This window comes from Heteronotia binoei, chromosome 2 (assembly GCF_032191835.1).
Source record: "Heteronotia binoei isolate CCM8104 ecotype False Entrance Well chromosome 2, APGP_CSIRO_Hbin_v1, whole genome shotgun sequence".
Taxonomy (NCBI): Eukaryota; Metazoa; Chordata; class Lepidosauria; order Squamata; family Gekkonidae; genus Heteronotia; species Heteronotia binoei.
In genome coordinates, this window is record NC_083224.1 from 30,559,457 (window position 1) to 30,575,426 (window position 15,970).

The 15,970-nt window shown below is 45.4% G+C and overlaps 1 protein-coding gene across 2 annotated transcripts in view; it reads left to right on the forward strand.

The window, feature by feature from the left end:
* Positions 1 to 11,545, forward strand: part of PMEPA1 (prostate transmembrane protein, androgen induced 1) — a 101,072-nt gene extending 89,527 nt beyond the window's left edge. Inside the window, exons 3-4 of one of the 2 annotated variants that reach the window (XM_060230743.1) lie at positions 8,479 to 8,532; positions 9,226 to 11,545. In XM_060230743.1, coding sequence (XP_060086726.1) covers positions 8,479 to 8,532; positions 9,226 to 9,768 — 597 coding nt within the window. In that variant the 3' untranslated portion in view covers positions 9,769 to 11,545. Of the gene's footprint in view, positions 1 to 8,478; positions 8,533 to 9,222 lie in introns of both variants that reach the window. The other variant, XM_060230742.1, reaches the window with a different exon arrangement.
* Positions 11,546 to 15,970: the final 4,425 nt, after the last annotated feature.

Below are 15,970 nucleotides of genomic sequence, written 5' to 3' on the forward strand. Positions count from 1 at the left end.
GTTGCTACACAGAGAAAGGCAATAGCAAACGACCTCCATTCATCTCTTGCTTTGAAAACCCCTTTGGAGTCATCATAAGTAAGCTGCGAGTTGATGGCACTTCACACACACACACACACACACACACGCACGCAAAGTAAAGTAAAAAGTTTGGCCACCCTCAGGGAAGCAAGAGAGATGATGGTTAGCATGTTGGAGTGGTTAGACTGTAGTACCGGGATTTGGGAGGCCCAAGCTTTAAATTCATCTACTGTGCCATAAACCTTACTGGATGCCCTTCAGCCAGTCACCCATGTTCAGTCTCAGGGGTTCTGCTCAGGGCTTTTTTTGCTGCAGGAACTCCTTTGCCTATGAGGCTACACACCCCGATGTAGCCAATCCTTCTGGAGCTTACAGTAGGCCCTGCACTAAGAGCCCTGTAAGCTCTTGGAGGATTGGCTACATCAGGGGTTGCAGCCTAATATACAAAGCCCTGGTTCTGCTAAGAATCGCGTAAGGAAGGGAGAGCCATAGATGCTGCTCGGACCTCCTTGGAGGAAGGGTGAGAATATTTTGCTAGACAGTTTTTTGCAACGAGAGACGGATCTGTTTTTCAGGCTCCATTCCCAGGCATGTGTTCCAAGAGGCAGCAAGAGGTTTATGAGAACACACCTCTTAAGTACTAAAAGAAGGTCCACTTTGTTTCTGAGCCCTCTTTGAGGTGCTGATGCGTGCATTTTGAAGCTCTAAACCAGGGATGTCAAACATATGGCCCGTGGGCCACATCAGGCCCACAAAGGGCTCCAATCAGGCCCTCCAGCAACTGGCTGTCATCTGTTTCATTTTCCCTTGCCTGCTTTTTTTGGTCGCCATTTTGTGTTTCTCCCCTGACAGGCCAGAGCAGCAAAGCAGTTTTTCCCTCTCCCCCCTCCGTTTTCCCAAAGAGAGGAGGAGGGAGGAGCAACCTCAGCCAATGAGGGAGTTTGGCTCTATAGCTCTGCTGGGTGATTAAGTTTGCCAGGCTCAATTAATCACTCTGCAGAGCTACTGAGACAAGCCTCTCTTCCTTCTAATAAATGGCTGAGGCTCCACTCCCTCCTCCTGCCCCAGAGAAGGAAAGAAAAAGCCAGAGCTTCCTTTGCCCAGTCCCCACCATCAGGAGAGCTGCAAAGAATGCTTTTAAGACTAGCAACGTTTTAGTGAAGGTATGAGCTTTTTGCCTTGCTACAGAGAGAGAATTTTGTTGGGCTTGTAGCTGGGTTCCCCTCCTCTTTTTCACTGTACTCATGCCCCTTCAGTCTTTTTCAATAGGAAAGCATGTGAACTATTTAGAAGAGAAATATCAGCATTAGGCTGAGAGTGTGTTCCACCCCAGGTTTACCCAGCAGATTTTCCTTATTTTTTTCTTTCACATTTTCCTTTGATTGGGGGTCTTGAATTTAGACTTCCCAGATAGTAGACTGACACTGACCACTGTACATGGCTGTCTCTCTATTCTTGTAGTTGTTTTTGGGGAGGGAAGTTGTATTTTTTTTTAGTTGTAGTCATTTTTCTGGGGGAAATTATAGTTTTGTAGACAAGCTCATAGCCCTCAGTCTGTGCCATGGTGCCTTCACATGTTCTTGACTAGTACGTGAAGCAACTTCTGTACAAAAACTCACAATGCCCAGCTGCTTCACGTTCCTCTGGGTCTTAGGCTCAAAGCATTGACCATGAGATGTCTGTAATAAATTTCAATGAATCATAAGTAGGTTTGCAACTTACGGATGTGCACATCTGAACAGCACATATTCAAGACTGGTGCCACACAGACATTGTCTGCAGTTTTTGATACAGTAATTCATAGCAAGAGGTGACATTTATCCGAGACTGTAAAACAAAATATTGCAAGCGGGCTAATATTTTAAGCATATTTTATTTTAAGCAAAAAAAATCTTTAATTGTGTGTCTGTGCCCTTTATAAAGTTTATATGTCCGCTACCTGGCATTACATTTATGATACACATGGCTCGGCCCAACAAGGCCTCATTTATGTCAAATCCGGCCCTCATAACAAATGAGTTCGACACCCCTGCTCTAAATGTTCTGGTATCAGAGATCCTTGAAGGCCCGGTTACCCTCCTGTTTGAACGTTGTGCAGCTATCCAAATTGCTGTTCTTTATGCAAGACTGTTGGCTTCAAGAGAAGGGATTCTTCATGTGACAATGCCTTATGGAGAGACACACATCCTGGTACCCATTCCCCATCTCTTCTGAAGTTTAGAGGCTAGGGTTGCCAGCCTCCAGGTGGGGCCTGGAGATCTCCCGCTTTTACAACTGATCTCCAGCTGGTAGAGATCAGTTCCCCTGGAGAGAATGGCTGCTGTGAAGGGTGGGCTCTGTGGCATTGTAGCATACTGAGACCCCTCCCAGAGCCCCGTCCTTTCCCAGATCCACCCCCAAAGTCTCCAGGCATTTTCCAAGTTAGACCTGGCAACCCCACTAGGGGTCCATGTGAAAAGGTATTTTTATCTGGCATGTGGTGACTGAGTCATTTTTTAGATGGCTCTATTAATTTTCCCTTTTCTAACTGCTTTCTAACCTCCACTATTTAGGATTATGCCCTGACCTGGCTGGCCCAGTCTAGCCCAATCTCATCAGATCTCAGAAACTAATCCAGGTCAGCCCTGGTTAGTCTTTGGATTGGAGACCTCCGAGGAAATCCAGGGTCACTAGAAAAGGCAATGGCAAACCATCTCAGTGTTGTTGCCTTGAAAACCCTACCATGAGTCAGCTGTGACGAGCCAGTTTGGTGTAGTGGTTAAGCGCATGGACTCTTTATCTGGGAGGACCATGTTTGATTCACTTGCAGCTGCTGGAATGGCCTTGGGTTAGCCACAGATCTCACAGAGCTGTCCTTGAAAGGGCAGCTTCGGTGAGAGCCTTCTCAGCCCCACCCACCTCACAGGGTGTCTGTTGTGGGGGGAGAAGGTTGTAAGCTGCTCTGAGACTCTGGTTCAGGGCGTGGTATAAATCTACAGTCTTCTTCTTCTTGATGGTGAAAAAAACATGGAATATATATTTTAATAGCTTTATCATTTGTCACGACTATCAGGCATTTTATAATTGCTATTGGTCATAGGAGTTTTTCTGATTTTTAAAATGGTTTTGTTGAGCTGCCCTTGAGGACTTTTGTGACGTGACAGTCAGAAACGTCTGATCAATTCTGCCCAGGACTAGGGTTGCCAGGTTCTACCTTTCTGCTGCTGGTGTTGGGGGTGATTCGATGGCCCTTTCCGGGAGCTTCTGCCTGACAAAACTCTATGGTTTGAGCCCTATTTTACCATAGAGTTTTGCTGAAAAACTAGAGCAGCATTGCCGCACAGTGTCAGCGGTGCGATGATGTATCTTCTGATGTCACTGCATTGGGGGTCATTTGCGATCGGGGAGGAGCCTACAAAAGTGGGGAAGCCCCCGCCCGGAGCAGGGGTATGGCACCCCTACCCAGGATATTTTTCTGATATCGCTGCCTTATCTGTATTGTTCTGTCCAGATCCAAGATGATCGAAAGCTGGGTTTGGAATCTGACCAGTTTTAACCCAGTTTAAAAGATGGTCAGATAGTTATGTGCAGGGGGTTTTTTTTGAGCAGGAGTGCACAGGAACACAGTTCCAGCCAGCTTGGCACAAGGGGGTGTGGTCTAATGTGCACATTAGTTCCTGTTGGGCCTTTTCTACAACAAAGCCCTGTGGGGAACAACTGTGACACCAGGGGGTGTGGCCTAATATGCAAATGAGTTCCTGCTGGGCTTTTTCTACCAAAAAAAAGCCCTGGTTATGCGCACAAAGGACATAGATTCTCCTGAGGCTCAGTCTTCCCAACTGCATGCCCTTCCACCTTCCTCCATCTGCTCTGCCCTTCTCCCAGCTGGAGTATTCAGGCTGGCATCAACTATGCCCTGAAGTACCGGATTGGCAATTGTGTCCATGCAACACTTTTAGCCCACTGCTAAATTAAATATAAACCGGCAAGCGTAAGGCGGTGATACACTCACCACGCAGCAAACCTGTCCCAGTGGGATGCTGAAAAACAAACATTTGTGTGTCTCAGAACGCTTCCGTCTTGTGCCCGTTGGTTTGGACGCTCGTCAGGCAGGCCTCAGAGAAATCCCCCAACACCAGCCAACTTTGGTTCTTTACATTCTGTACCTGACTGCCTCTGCTCTGGACTAGTTTGCTCTCTCCCAGGCAAAAGTCTTCTCTACATTATGGGCCCAGCCCCTTCAGAGAAAGCCCGACAGCATTGTTGCAGAGGAGGCAAAATCTAAGCAGGGCGGTTGTGGTTAGCTCCCCAGGGCCAGCTAAGCCCTTGAACATTCGGAAATGCATACCCTCAAAAGCCACAACTGTCACTAAGAAAACAGCGCACTGTGGGATTCTATGAAGAAGGGAGGCATGATTTTGAGAGCTGCTCACACGCAGTTGGACAGCTCACACGCAGAGGGAAGCCAAGGCCGTGGCTCGCTGGACTAAGGCAGCCATTTTGCTTACAAAAATCCTAGGTTCAGTCTTTGCCAAGTAGTTGACAATGTGAAAGCTGTTGACCTGAGACTCTGGAGAGCTGCCACCAGTCATAATAGGAAAAGATAATGGTCTGATTCAGGTTTAAGTCTGACTCAGGGAAAGACAGTGTGGTCTGACTCATGATAAGACCACTTCCTGCGTTCATTTAATAGGCCAAGGCCTGCTTTTGCCATTTTCAGCCTCTCGCTGAGTCCACCTACAGGTCTGTGTGAGAGCCAGTTTGCTGTAGTGCAGGGGTGGCCAACGGTAGCTCTCCAGAAGTTTTTTTTGCCTACAACTCCCATCAGCCCCAGCCATTGGCCATGCTGGCTGGGGTTGATGGGAGTTGTAGGCAAAAAAAACATCTGGAGAGCTACCATTGGCCACCCCTGGTGTAGTGGTTAAAGAGTGGCAGACTCTAATCTGGAGAACCAGGTTTAATTCCCCACTCCTCCTTCACCTGCAGCTAGCTAGGTGACCTTGGGCCAGTCACCATTCTCTGAGTTCCCTCAGCCCCACCTACCTCACAGGGTGCCTGTGGTGGGAAGAGGATGAAGGCAATTGTAAGCTACTTTGAGACTCCTTAAGATAGAGAAAAGCAGGGTATAAAAACCAACTCTTCTTCCTGTATGTCTTCTCACTGGGAGGGGAGGAAAGAGCCTTGAATCTCAATCACAGCTTCAGCAGCTGTAAGAGACTGCTGTATTGCTCTCTTATGTGCTGTCAAGTCACTTCCAACTGATGGCATCCTCTGAATTAACGACCTCCAAAACATCCTGTCATTAACCGCCTTGTTCAGGGCTTGCAAATTGAGAGTCATGGAGAGCCAGTTTGGCATGGTGGTTAAGAGCATGGACTCTAATCTGGGAGAACTAGGTTTGATTCCCCACTCCTCCACTTGCAGATGCTGGGTGACCTTGGGTCAATCACAGTTTTCACAGAGCCATTCTCTTAAAAGCAGTTCCCTCAGAGCTCTCTCAGCCCTACCTCACAGGATGTCTGTTGGTGTAGTGGTTGAGTGCGCGGACTCTTATCTGGGAGAACCGGGTTTGATTCCCCACTCCTCCACTTGCAGCTGCTGGAATGGCCTTGGGTCAGCCATAACTATCACAGAGGTTGTCCTTGAAAGGGCAGCTTCTGGGAGAGCTCTCTCAGCCCCACCCACCTCACAGGGTGTCTGTTGTGTACTAAGAGCCCTGTAAACACTTGGAGGATTGGCTACATCAGGGGTGTGTGGCCTAATAAGCAAAAGAATGCCTGCTACAAAATGAGCTCTATAACCAAATATGGTTATAGCGATATAGAGCTGAAGTTTAGGGAAGGTGGGGTTAGCGATATAGAGCTGAAGTTTAGGGAAGGTGGGGTTCAGGGAGAGGAAGGACATCAGCACGGATGTGATGGGATAGAGTCCATCCTCCCAAGCAGCCATGTTCCCTTGGAGAACTGGTTTGTGTAGTCTGGAGATCAGTTTCAATTCCAGGGGAATCCAGGGCCCACCTGGAGGTTGGCAACCCAGTGGCCCAGACTGTGTGGTCTGCTTGATCAGACCTGAGACCCATCAAGTCCAGCATTCTGTTCGCACTGGGGCCACCCAGCTGCCTCTAGAAAGCCCACAAGTGGGATGATGCTGCCCTTTCGCCCATACTTCCCAGCATACAGAGGGGCATCCTGCCTCTGGTAATAGAGGGAGTCAATAAAAACTGCTAATCAAGCAATGTCAAGCCATTCTGGCTTCCCATAGGTCAGTTAACCATTACTAGTGAACCAGCCCATAGCTGAAGCGTTACATTAATCCTACGGTTATATCTTGCTGATGCATTCCACTATGGGCAAAGCTTTTCTCCCTCACCAGGAAGAAGAGATTGGATTTATATCCCGCCCTTCACTCGGAGTCTCAGAGCGGCTTACAATCTCCTTTCCCTTCCCCGCCCCACAACAGACACCCTGTGGTAGGTAGGACTGAGAGAGCTTGGAGAGAACAGCTCAGAGAGAGCTGAGACTGACCCAAGGTCTCTCCAGCAGCTGCTAGTGGAGGAGTGGTGAATCAAACCTGGTTCTCCTAGATAACAGTCCACACACTTAACCACTGTCTCTCTTCTTCCACTGCCGCAAGGGACTCTTCTCTCAGACTCCTTGTACTGGAAGAAAGCGCTGCTGATCGTTGGTCAAATCCACAGGATCCAACCCACAATTAAATGAAATCATGACTTCCTGTGACTTCTGAACTGAGCCCATTGTATCACTGGCGTCACTCCAGTGTTTTGACTGGATTAATATGCCGTATGAAATCAACTTTGGCAGTCCATTATCGCTCGCTCCTTATCTTATATGTAGTATTTCTAAGACAAAGTTTGCTATAAAAGAGAAGGAAGCAGGGAAAGCATCCGGGCCATCTCATTTCCATATAAATAACTTCTTCTCCCCCCGCCCCCCCCCCCGCACCTGCCAGTGGCAGAACTGCCTTGAGATTTGTACGCAGAATCGGGAAGTTCGGATATCAGGGTAGAATGGATTTGCAAGACATTTCGTCCCACATACAAAGCTGCTACAGTCGTTACACATTCTGTGCCATGATTTTAGCCTAGGGTTGCCAGGTCCAATTCAAGAAATACCTGGGGGCTTGGGGGTGGAGCCAGGACTTTGGGGGTGGAGCCAGGAGCAAGTTTGTGACAAGCATAAATTGAACTCCAAAGGGAGTTCTGGCCATCACATTTAAAGGGACCGCACACCTTCCCTTCACTGGAAATAATGGAGGACTTTTTGGGCTCATAGAATTGGACCCCCTGGCCCAATCCTTTTGAAACTTGGAGGGTACTTTGAGGATAGGCACCAGATGCTATGGTGAAAATTTGGTGCAAAAAACAGCCCCCACAGAGGCCCCAGATAACTGCAAATCAATTCTCCACTATATCCTATGGGAATCGGTCTCCATAGGGAATAATGGAGTGCCTAGCAGATATCCCTCCATACCAGGGGATCCCCTGCCCCCACCTGGGTATTGGCATCCCTACTACATCCTCTGGCAGCAAATTCCACATTTTAATTGCTCAAAAGGATTTCCTTTTGTCTGACTTGTATCTTCTGCTCATCAGCTTCATTGGATGCCCTTGAGTTCTAGCAAGGCCGGCGTGTAGGAGTAGGCCAGGTAGGTGGCCACCTAGGATGCCACCTGGCCTACAGGGGCGCCACAGGGTGCCCCCTCCCCACCACTGGCAGGGGGGTGCGGCAGCATGTGCTCTCCTCTGAGGAGAGCACATGCCACCCCACTGTTCTCGCCTCGGCAAGAGTGGCATGCAGTGGCGTAGTGGCACGCAGTTTCTCAAATAACAGATCTGATTAGATTTTATTCTAGGTGGATACTCTTGTTATAATTTCAACTGGGACATTGTTCTCTGAAGCGGATCATACTGAAACATACAGAACTGTAGTGTACATTAATTTGTTTTTAATGATGATGATATTGGATTTATACCCCGCCCTTCACTCTGAATCTCAAGAGTTTCAGAGCGGTCACAATCTCCTTTATCTTCCTCCTCCACAACAGACACCCTGTGAGGTAGGTGGGGCTGGGAGAGCCCTCACAGAAGCTGCCCTTTCAAGGTCAGCCGTGTGAGAGCTATGGCTGACCCAAGGCCATTCCAGCAGGTGCGAGTGGAGGAGTGGGGAATCAAACCCCGTTCTCCCAGATAAGAGTCCGCACACTTAACCACTACACCAAACTGGGATTTTATGTATAGTGTTGATGCACAGTTCTTTTGGATTACCCTCCTGGAGGCTGGCAACCCTTCTCACAGTGCTGCTACAGCCATTATCTGAAACATAAATACATGAAGCATGGTGAATACTTGAAACATTCTGTGTAAATGCTTTGTATTTATAAGTTCAATAGGGTTGAAGGGTGAAAGCCACTCTGTACCGAAGGCAATCTCAAACTCTTTCTTGTTCTTTCCAACTTTAGGAAGGAAGCTTGTGGCCTTCAGAAAGCACAGTGTCAGGAAATGGTGTAACAGAGGTAAGGTACATGTCGAAAATATAGCCAGTGTGCTGCTTTTTGGCATGCATATGAAATGCCTGTAGGTTGCCAACCCAGTAGCTGGCACCCAGCAGGAGATGGTGTGAGTGGGACAGAGTCATTGTGGGTCAGTGGTAGCATATGCTCTTAGCATGCACAGGGACCCAGGTTTGATTCTCGGTGTCTCCAGTTAAAAGGATTGAGTGGGAGGTAATGTGAAAAACCTCCATCCTGGAGAGCTGCTACCAGCCTGAATAGACAATATTGACCTTCATGGACCAATAGTCTGATTCAGTATAAGGCAACTCGATGTGTTCATATGTGTATAGATCCAAGTGGGCAGCCGTGTTGGTCTGAAGCAGTACTTCTTTGTTCATATGTGTATTTGTGTGAAATGGGGGGCTGCTGCTGTTACACGTGATGATGTCACTTCAAGGAGGAACTTGTAGCTGCTCTAGGAATCACTGGAAGCTCTGTGGCAAACCATAGAGTTTATGGCATTTCTTAGAAAAGAACAATGTCAGTTTTGGGTTTTCCCTGGAGGCAAATTTAAGTTGCACATGATGACGGCAATCTTTTTTTTTTTAAAAAAAAAATCTCCCTCCACTTGAAGGAGCAGTGGCAGGAAACACAGATTGCCAGCACCCCTGAATCCCTGATGCTCATGTCTCTCCCTTCTCTTGTTTCCAGCAGCAGGTCTACACACCAAGACCAACAGACAGGCTAGCAGTTCCATCCTTCTTGCAGAGGGACCGTTTCAACAGATTCCAGCCAACCTACCCTTATATGCAGCACGAAATCGACCTGCCGCCCACTATCTCTCTCTCGGATGGGGAAGAGCCCCCTCCTTACCAGGGGCCCTGCACGCTGCAGCTCCGGGATCCGGAGCAGCAGATGGAACTCAACAGGGAGTCGGTCCGAGCGCCTCCCAACCGAACCATCTTCGACAGTGACCTGATAGATAATTCAGTGTTTGGGGGGCCTTGCCCTCCCAGCAGCAATTCGGGCATCAGCGCAACCTGTTACGGGAGCAACGGCAGGATGGAAGGCCCGCCCCCCACGTACAGTGAGGTCATAGGTCATTTCCCTGGCTCAACGTTTTACCAGCACCAGCAGAATAACAGCGGGATGCCTTCGATACTGGAGGGCGGCCGGCTCCACCCTTCATCTCAAATCAGTAGCCTCGAGAGCACAACAGGATGGAACAAAGAGAAACAAAAAGGCCACCCCTTTTAAAAAGAAACAAAAAAAGAAACAAAAAACACTCTGCACTTCTTGTTGACTGGAGGGGGGAACGATATTGAGAGATGGGGAAACGGGCGCACAGAACAAAAACGCCCTTCTCTGCTCTTGTGTAGTATAAATATTTACATGTTATGTTTGGTCTGAATGCACAAACGCCAACAAAGCTTGCAAAAAAACAAAAAAAACATTTCTTTGTTGAGCTCTGTCTAGAATTTTTTTTATTTTTTTTTAAATGAAATCTACAGCGGTCCTCTTATTTTTTTCCCCCCCCTTCCTTGCTCCCTTCATTTTGTTTCTAGTTGAGCTGCGTGTGCGAATGCTACATTTTTTTGTTTATTTCACTTAACTTTAAAGATGAAAAATATTTGCACAAAAAACACATTTGTTTAAAGATCTGCAATATATATATATATATAAATATATATTAAAAATAAGAGAAACTGTATGTGTGTTTGGGGAAGCTGGAGTATTTTTATATTAGAAGAGGCCTATTGAGAAAAAAGGGGGGGATTTTGATTTTTTTTCTCTCTGAACTAGAATTGAAATATGGCAAATTTTTGAGGGCCAGCTCAAAAAAAAAGCATGTATTACATTGTAAAAAAAAGAAGAAGAAACAAAAGAAACAAAAAAATTAAAAAACAAAAGCAGGGGTTTAGAGTTATTTATATAAATGTTGAAATTTTGCACTATTTTTTAATATAAATGTGTCAGTGCTTGTGTTGGTCAAATGCCTCTATCATGTCTAAACAGAAATGTTAAGGGAAATACGTCAACGTGAAGATTAAAGAAGTCATAGGGGGAGGAGAAAGCCCGGAAGACTGAACCAAACCAGTAGGTTACATCACGGAAGGACTGCATCTTATGTCAATGTTTTTACTTTCCATAGTCACATGATCAAGTCCCGAATCTGAGCTGGTTCCGTGGTGAATGCAGCATGGTTGCACTTGGGACAGATGACCCGAGTCTGAAATAGACACTCATTGCTTCAGTTGCCAAGAGCTTGTGCATATGTAAATTGCCATTTCTCCCCTCCCCTTATTGGCTCCCGCCTCTTTTTCTGTGTATTCTTAAAGGAGAAAGTCTATTTATACATGCATGCACCTTTCAAAATTGACCCGGTTTGGGTGCATACAAATTTGGAGGGGGGAGGTATTGCCACATCTCTTCCCCGGAACACATAGTAAACACCCTGCTATTTTGCATTGCCTACAGAATCAGAATTTTGACTCCCCTCCCCCCAGTTTTTTAGCATGTATTTGTATCTTACGATTATTGGAAGCATGGTTAAAAGGTTGGATTTTTTTTTTAGAAAAAGAAAATATACCTTGCAACTTGACCCTGTGACCTTTACATTCATGAGCTACAGTTGCCTAGTTCTGTGGTTTCAGGAGCCCTAATGGAGCTGCACCTAAGCAAGGATTTCTTCTCTCCCTTCAGGTGCTGGGGATGGTTTTGCGTACAGACCCTCCTAGTGCATGGAGGACTTTGCTCAGCCTGGAAACAGACGGGGAAATCCCTGCTTTGCACAAGAGGTTTTTGTGTGCAGCTAAACCCTGAAAACACAGGAATCATGTTCTTTTGCAGAATCCCTAGCCCCTTAGAGGGCAATTGAATGACCCCTTTCTACTGCTACTCTCCAGCTAATTTCATGGGGCCCATAAAAGTATAAGTAGCCATTAAGATGCCCTCTTTTAATGACTGAGTGATTGCTTCTAATTGTCTTTTTAATATCAGGCTAATCTGGTTCTCTTCATCAATTAAGATTATTTTTTTTTAAAAAAAAAAGCTTTAACAATCTCATAAACCTGCTTTATGACTTTTAAAAAAAATGCCCTGAAAACTTGGTATGGAGAAGTTCAATTTCCTATAGGGTTTAAGTCTTCATAACCTAAGGTAAGCCAGGTGTGAAGGAGAAGGGCTTCTAGGCCTCTGCTGGGCCTTGTTTGGAAAAGGGAGTCTCTGTAGGTGTCCTGTAGAACCAAGGAAATTAACATCTCTGAAATTCTATGTAAATTTGCATCCAGTCCTCTCATTTGGGACCCACACAACTCATCGCAGCCTGCCAAGCTCCGAGGCCCTAGCGAAAGGGGCTTATCATGCCTGATGGGCCACCGTAGCTGGCTTCATTGGGCTCAGCTGGGCACAAAAGCCGATTTTTGAAATCTGAATGAGGAAAGGAAAGCATATGCAGTCTCTGTCCTTCAAGCCACTTTGGCAGTCTCTGGGTTTGAGCCATCTACGCACTCTACCTACACACGAGAAGAGAAGGAGGGTACACAGCAGCGCATGGTGTGCCGCCCCCCTTTCTCGTCTGCCTCTGGTTGTTAACTGTGTTTTTATTTATTATCACTAAAGAGGCGCTGGGCAAGACGTAGATGGAAACCCGCCAGTTCCTGTGATGTATTAAAAGGTTAGAGATTCGGGCATGTCGCTTTAGACGTGAACCCTGTACCTCTTCCGACCACCGCCCTTCTTCCATCGCCCTTGCGCATCCTCCTCTGTCGAGGTTCTGACCTCTGATCCCCTTCAAACAAATCAGCTCATGTCGTGTTATTTTTATTCCCCCCCACACACAGTGCAGTCTCTCCTCTCCTCTCATGAAACATTTTGTCTTATAAATGCTATTGTTTACATTTTGATATTGTGTCGCGATCTGGTTGGTTGTGTTTAACCCTTGTGGTGAATTTTTGTATGTGATCCAAATGCAAGAGAGTGAGAGATGAATTTATGGAGAGAAAGGGGGGGGATATTAAGCATATATGGGAGCGAAGCCCCCCCCCCATTCCTCTATCTTGTGCATAGGTATTAATTGCTAGCTAGAAGGGTTGCCAACTAACCAGGAAAAAACTGCCTTGGCCTGTTCTACATAATATTTAGAAATCAGAATGGAGATTTGGGGTTGCGTCCTGCCTCTCAGCTGAGAGAACAGGGGTCTCTGGTGGAAAAGCCTCTTGCATTGGAGAAAGAGGATACCGTTAGCGGAGTAGAATAGCACAATACGACCCAGTGATGTAATCATGTAGAATCAAGGCACAGATACGATAGCAGCATGGAAAGTTGGCAGTCCTAACAGCTGCACAGTTCCACCCACAGCGGAATACAGAAGCCCCACGATGGAGCATGGAAAGATTTGCAGAGGGGAAATTTGAAACGAGTGACCATTTTCTTTTTTTACAAGGAGGTGTAATTCCACTTTTTAACCAGATGCTAACTAGTAAGGTAACATAAATGAAAGATATAAAAGGCAATAACTCTTGGTTTTTATGCGACTTTTCTATTACTTGAAGGGGGAAAAAAAAGGAAACGAGGGAGAAGAACTCTGAGAACAACCTGCGAACACTTTTAAAGTTCTGATCCTTTTGAACGCTATTTATATGTATTTTAAAGAGGATGATCAGGACAGCAAATAGACAAACTTGAAATTTTCCACCATTAAAAAAAAAAAGAATAGCTTTTTTTGCCTAGTGATAGACTCCTGAAACCTACTTCCCCTTTTCTACAGTATTGCAACCCGCCTTCTCCCCCTTCCAGTAGTTTCTTGATAATAGCTTTACAGTACCTACAATTTGCAGAGTTTTCTTAATTTAAAAAGAAAGAAAGGAGTGAATCTAGCTTCCTATGAAAGGTACAAAGTCAATGAATTTATAGAAGTGGGTTTTTTAAAACGTATCTTTCCTTTATGTAACGCGTCTATTTAGTGCCTTATTAAAAGAAACAGTAAACCTCCCTTTTTTAAAAATTAAAAGAGGGAGCAATTCAATCATTGCTAGTGATAAGAACTTCCAGGGTGTGGTCACTTTCCCTTTAGACCCCTGGGTTTCAGTTTTCTCTAGTTAGTTATTTAAGGGGGTGGGGACAGAATTTACCCACCCAACCCTCTGACCCAGTTTGATGTGCCTACCTGCATCAGGTGCTCCCTCTCTGTCTTCTGCCATCTCCCCCCCCCAACACACACACACACCTTGGACTGTTTGTAAGGTAACTTGAATACATTTTTTTTATGCACATATCCTACTCCAGGTCGTCAACTGTGGTGGATATCGTAATCGAGAATACCAACCAAAAGACAAACTGAACTATTATATCTGCTGCCCTCTTGAGCCAAAACAAGTGAATAGTAGTATTGGTGTTATTGTTGATTTATGATAATGATGATTTTTTTTTCTTCCTCTTTGTTCTGTGGTCTTCTTAGTGTGTTTGCTACAAAAAAAAAATGCTTACCTCAATAGGTTTTGGGTAGAGTGTGCGTCTTGTATCTCAAACTCTGCCCTAACTGCAAAATAATCGCCTGGACCGGAGGTTGTTAAAGTCACTAGAGTGCCTTGTATGAGACAGGCCAACCTAGGATGGGTGGCCGCTTTATCGGCACCATTTCTGCTGTCTTTAATAGTGAACTAACATCCAGCAATGACGGACTTTTCCTGTCATTAAGGTCTGTATGCCAGGCTTTTATTAAAAGAACAAGGGCCCGGGGGAGTGGGGAGAGACCTGCCTACAAGGCAAAATTGACAGAGGTTTGTTACAGAGGACAAAGCAAAGACTTTTTTTCCGAACTGTACCTCTCTCCCCGCCCCCCTTTCTCGTGAGAGCGGATACTTGATTAGGCCAACCTTAACTTTTAATGGCATTAATCTTTCCAAACTTTCATTGATTTTTTTTTTGTCAGGTTGCCAGTTGTGTTGGCACCACTTTTGGCTGGATGGAATGAAATTCTCTCCAAAACATGGTGACAGCTGATGGTGATTGATTGTTCCATTCAGCAACAGCCTAAAAGCCAGCCGGATACACTCTCACATTCAATGGGCTGCAGTCAGATATATCCTTGCTCCAAAAATACTAGCTGTCATTCTGTCTGAGGTCCAAAGTCTGCAAGCATTTAAGCCAATGCACAGCATGGGTGGCAATAATGCAACATCCTATTGGGTCAAAAGAGACCCTATCAGGGCTTTTCTTGTAGCAGAAACTCCTTTGCATATTTGCATAAATTGAAATAAACTGAAACTGAAACTAGGCCACGCATCCTTGATGTAGCCAATCCTCCAAAAGCTTACAGGGCTCTTAGTAAAGGGCCTACTGTAAGCTCTTGGAGGATTGGCTACATCAGGGAGCGTGGCTGAAGGAGTTCCTGCTACCAAAAAAGCCCTGGATCTTATGAACGAGTTTCATGCACACAATAGAGGTTCTGCTGTGAAACATTCTTCCTCTTATCTTCGTACTTCTGTTTGCTTGAGCGCTTATTGTGAACTGTGGATTTGGGGCAAACTTAAGTGCTAGCCCAAGTATAAGGATGCTTCACAACAGATTTTCTAGTCTGCATGGGACTTGCTCATAGGATCCAAATTGCCAGGTTCTTCAAACATAGCATCTATGCCTTTAAACCCATGTGAATCAGAAACCCAACTGGCAAAAGTTCCCCCATTGCAGCAGCTCCGTCCCGCAAAACACAAAAGGAGAACGAGCCACAGAGAAATAGCAACTTTGAAAATAAGTTAAGCAGAAGAAGCAACCTGTAGATTATATTTAGCAACCTCCTGTTCCAGTTTTTCCATTTTTTAAAAAAAAAATCAAGAGTTGGGTTAGCTTTAAAAAATGAGGCAGTACCTTTGGGATATCTCTGTGCTATATCTTACAGCATGGCACTCTGGAAACCAGTTCCACTGAAGTGGTATAGACTGGAGTATGAATGTGGGCTTGGAAAGAGTAACAAGAAGGAAAAGTTTGGACTGGTTCTTCTCACTATCTTAAAAGTTCCTTTGTCTCCATTCTTTATTCTTGCTTCCAACATCCATAGGCATAAAATGTGGAGATCTTATCCATTATTCATCAAAGAATAAGAGTTGATCATAAGCAGGGATCCTAGTTTAAGAATTTAGAAATTGACATTTTTCTTGCAAGCAACCTTTTTTAAAAAGTACATTTGAATCTTTCCTTTAAAAGAATTGCACTAAATGCTATATTGAATGGAAAGAAAAGCCCCAACGTTTTCCTTTGAAGAGTTGAACAAAAACAAGCCGGATCTGTAGCATAAATGCAGTAGCCAAGAACAGAATGAATTTGTATTCTTGTAAGATCTGTGCAGCACTCCGATTGCTTCCCCACCGCCAATATACTACACCAAAATTAAAAAACAGTGGGCAAAGGGGAAGGGGAAAAAATGTTTTCCATAAACCTGCGCTTTCAAAATTTTTGCTGT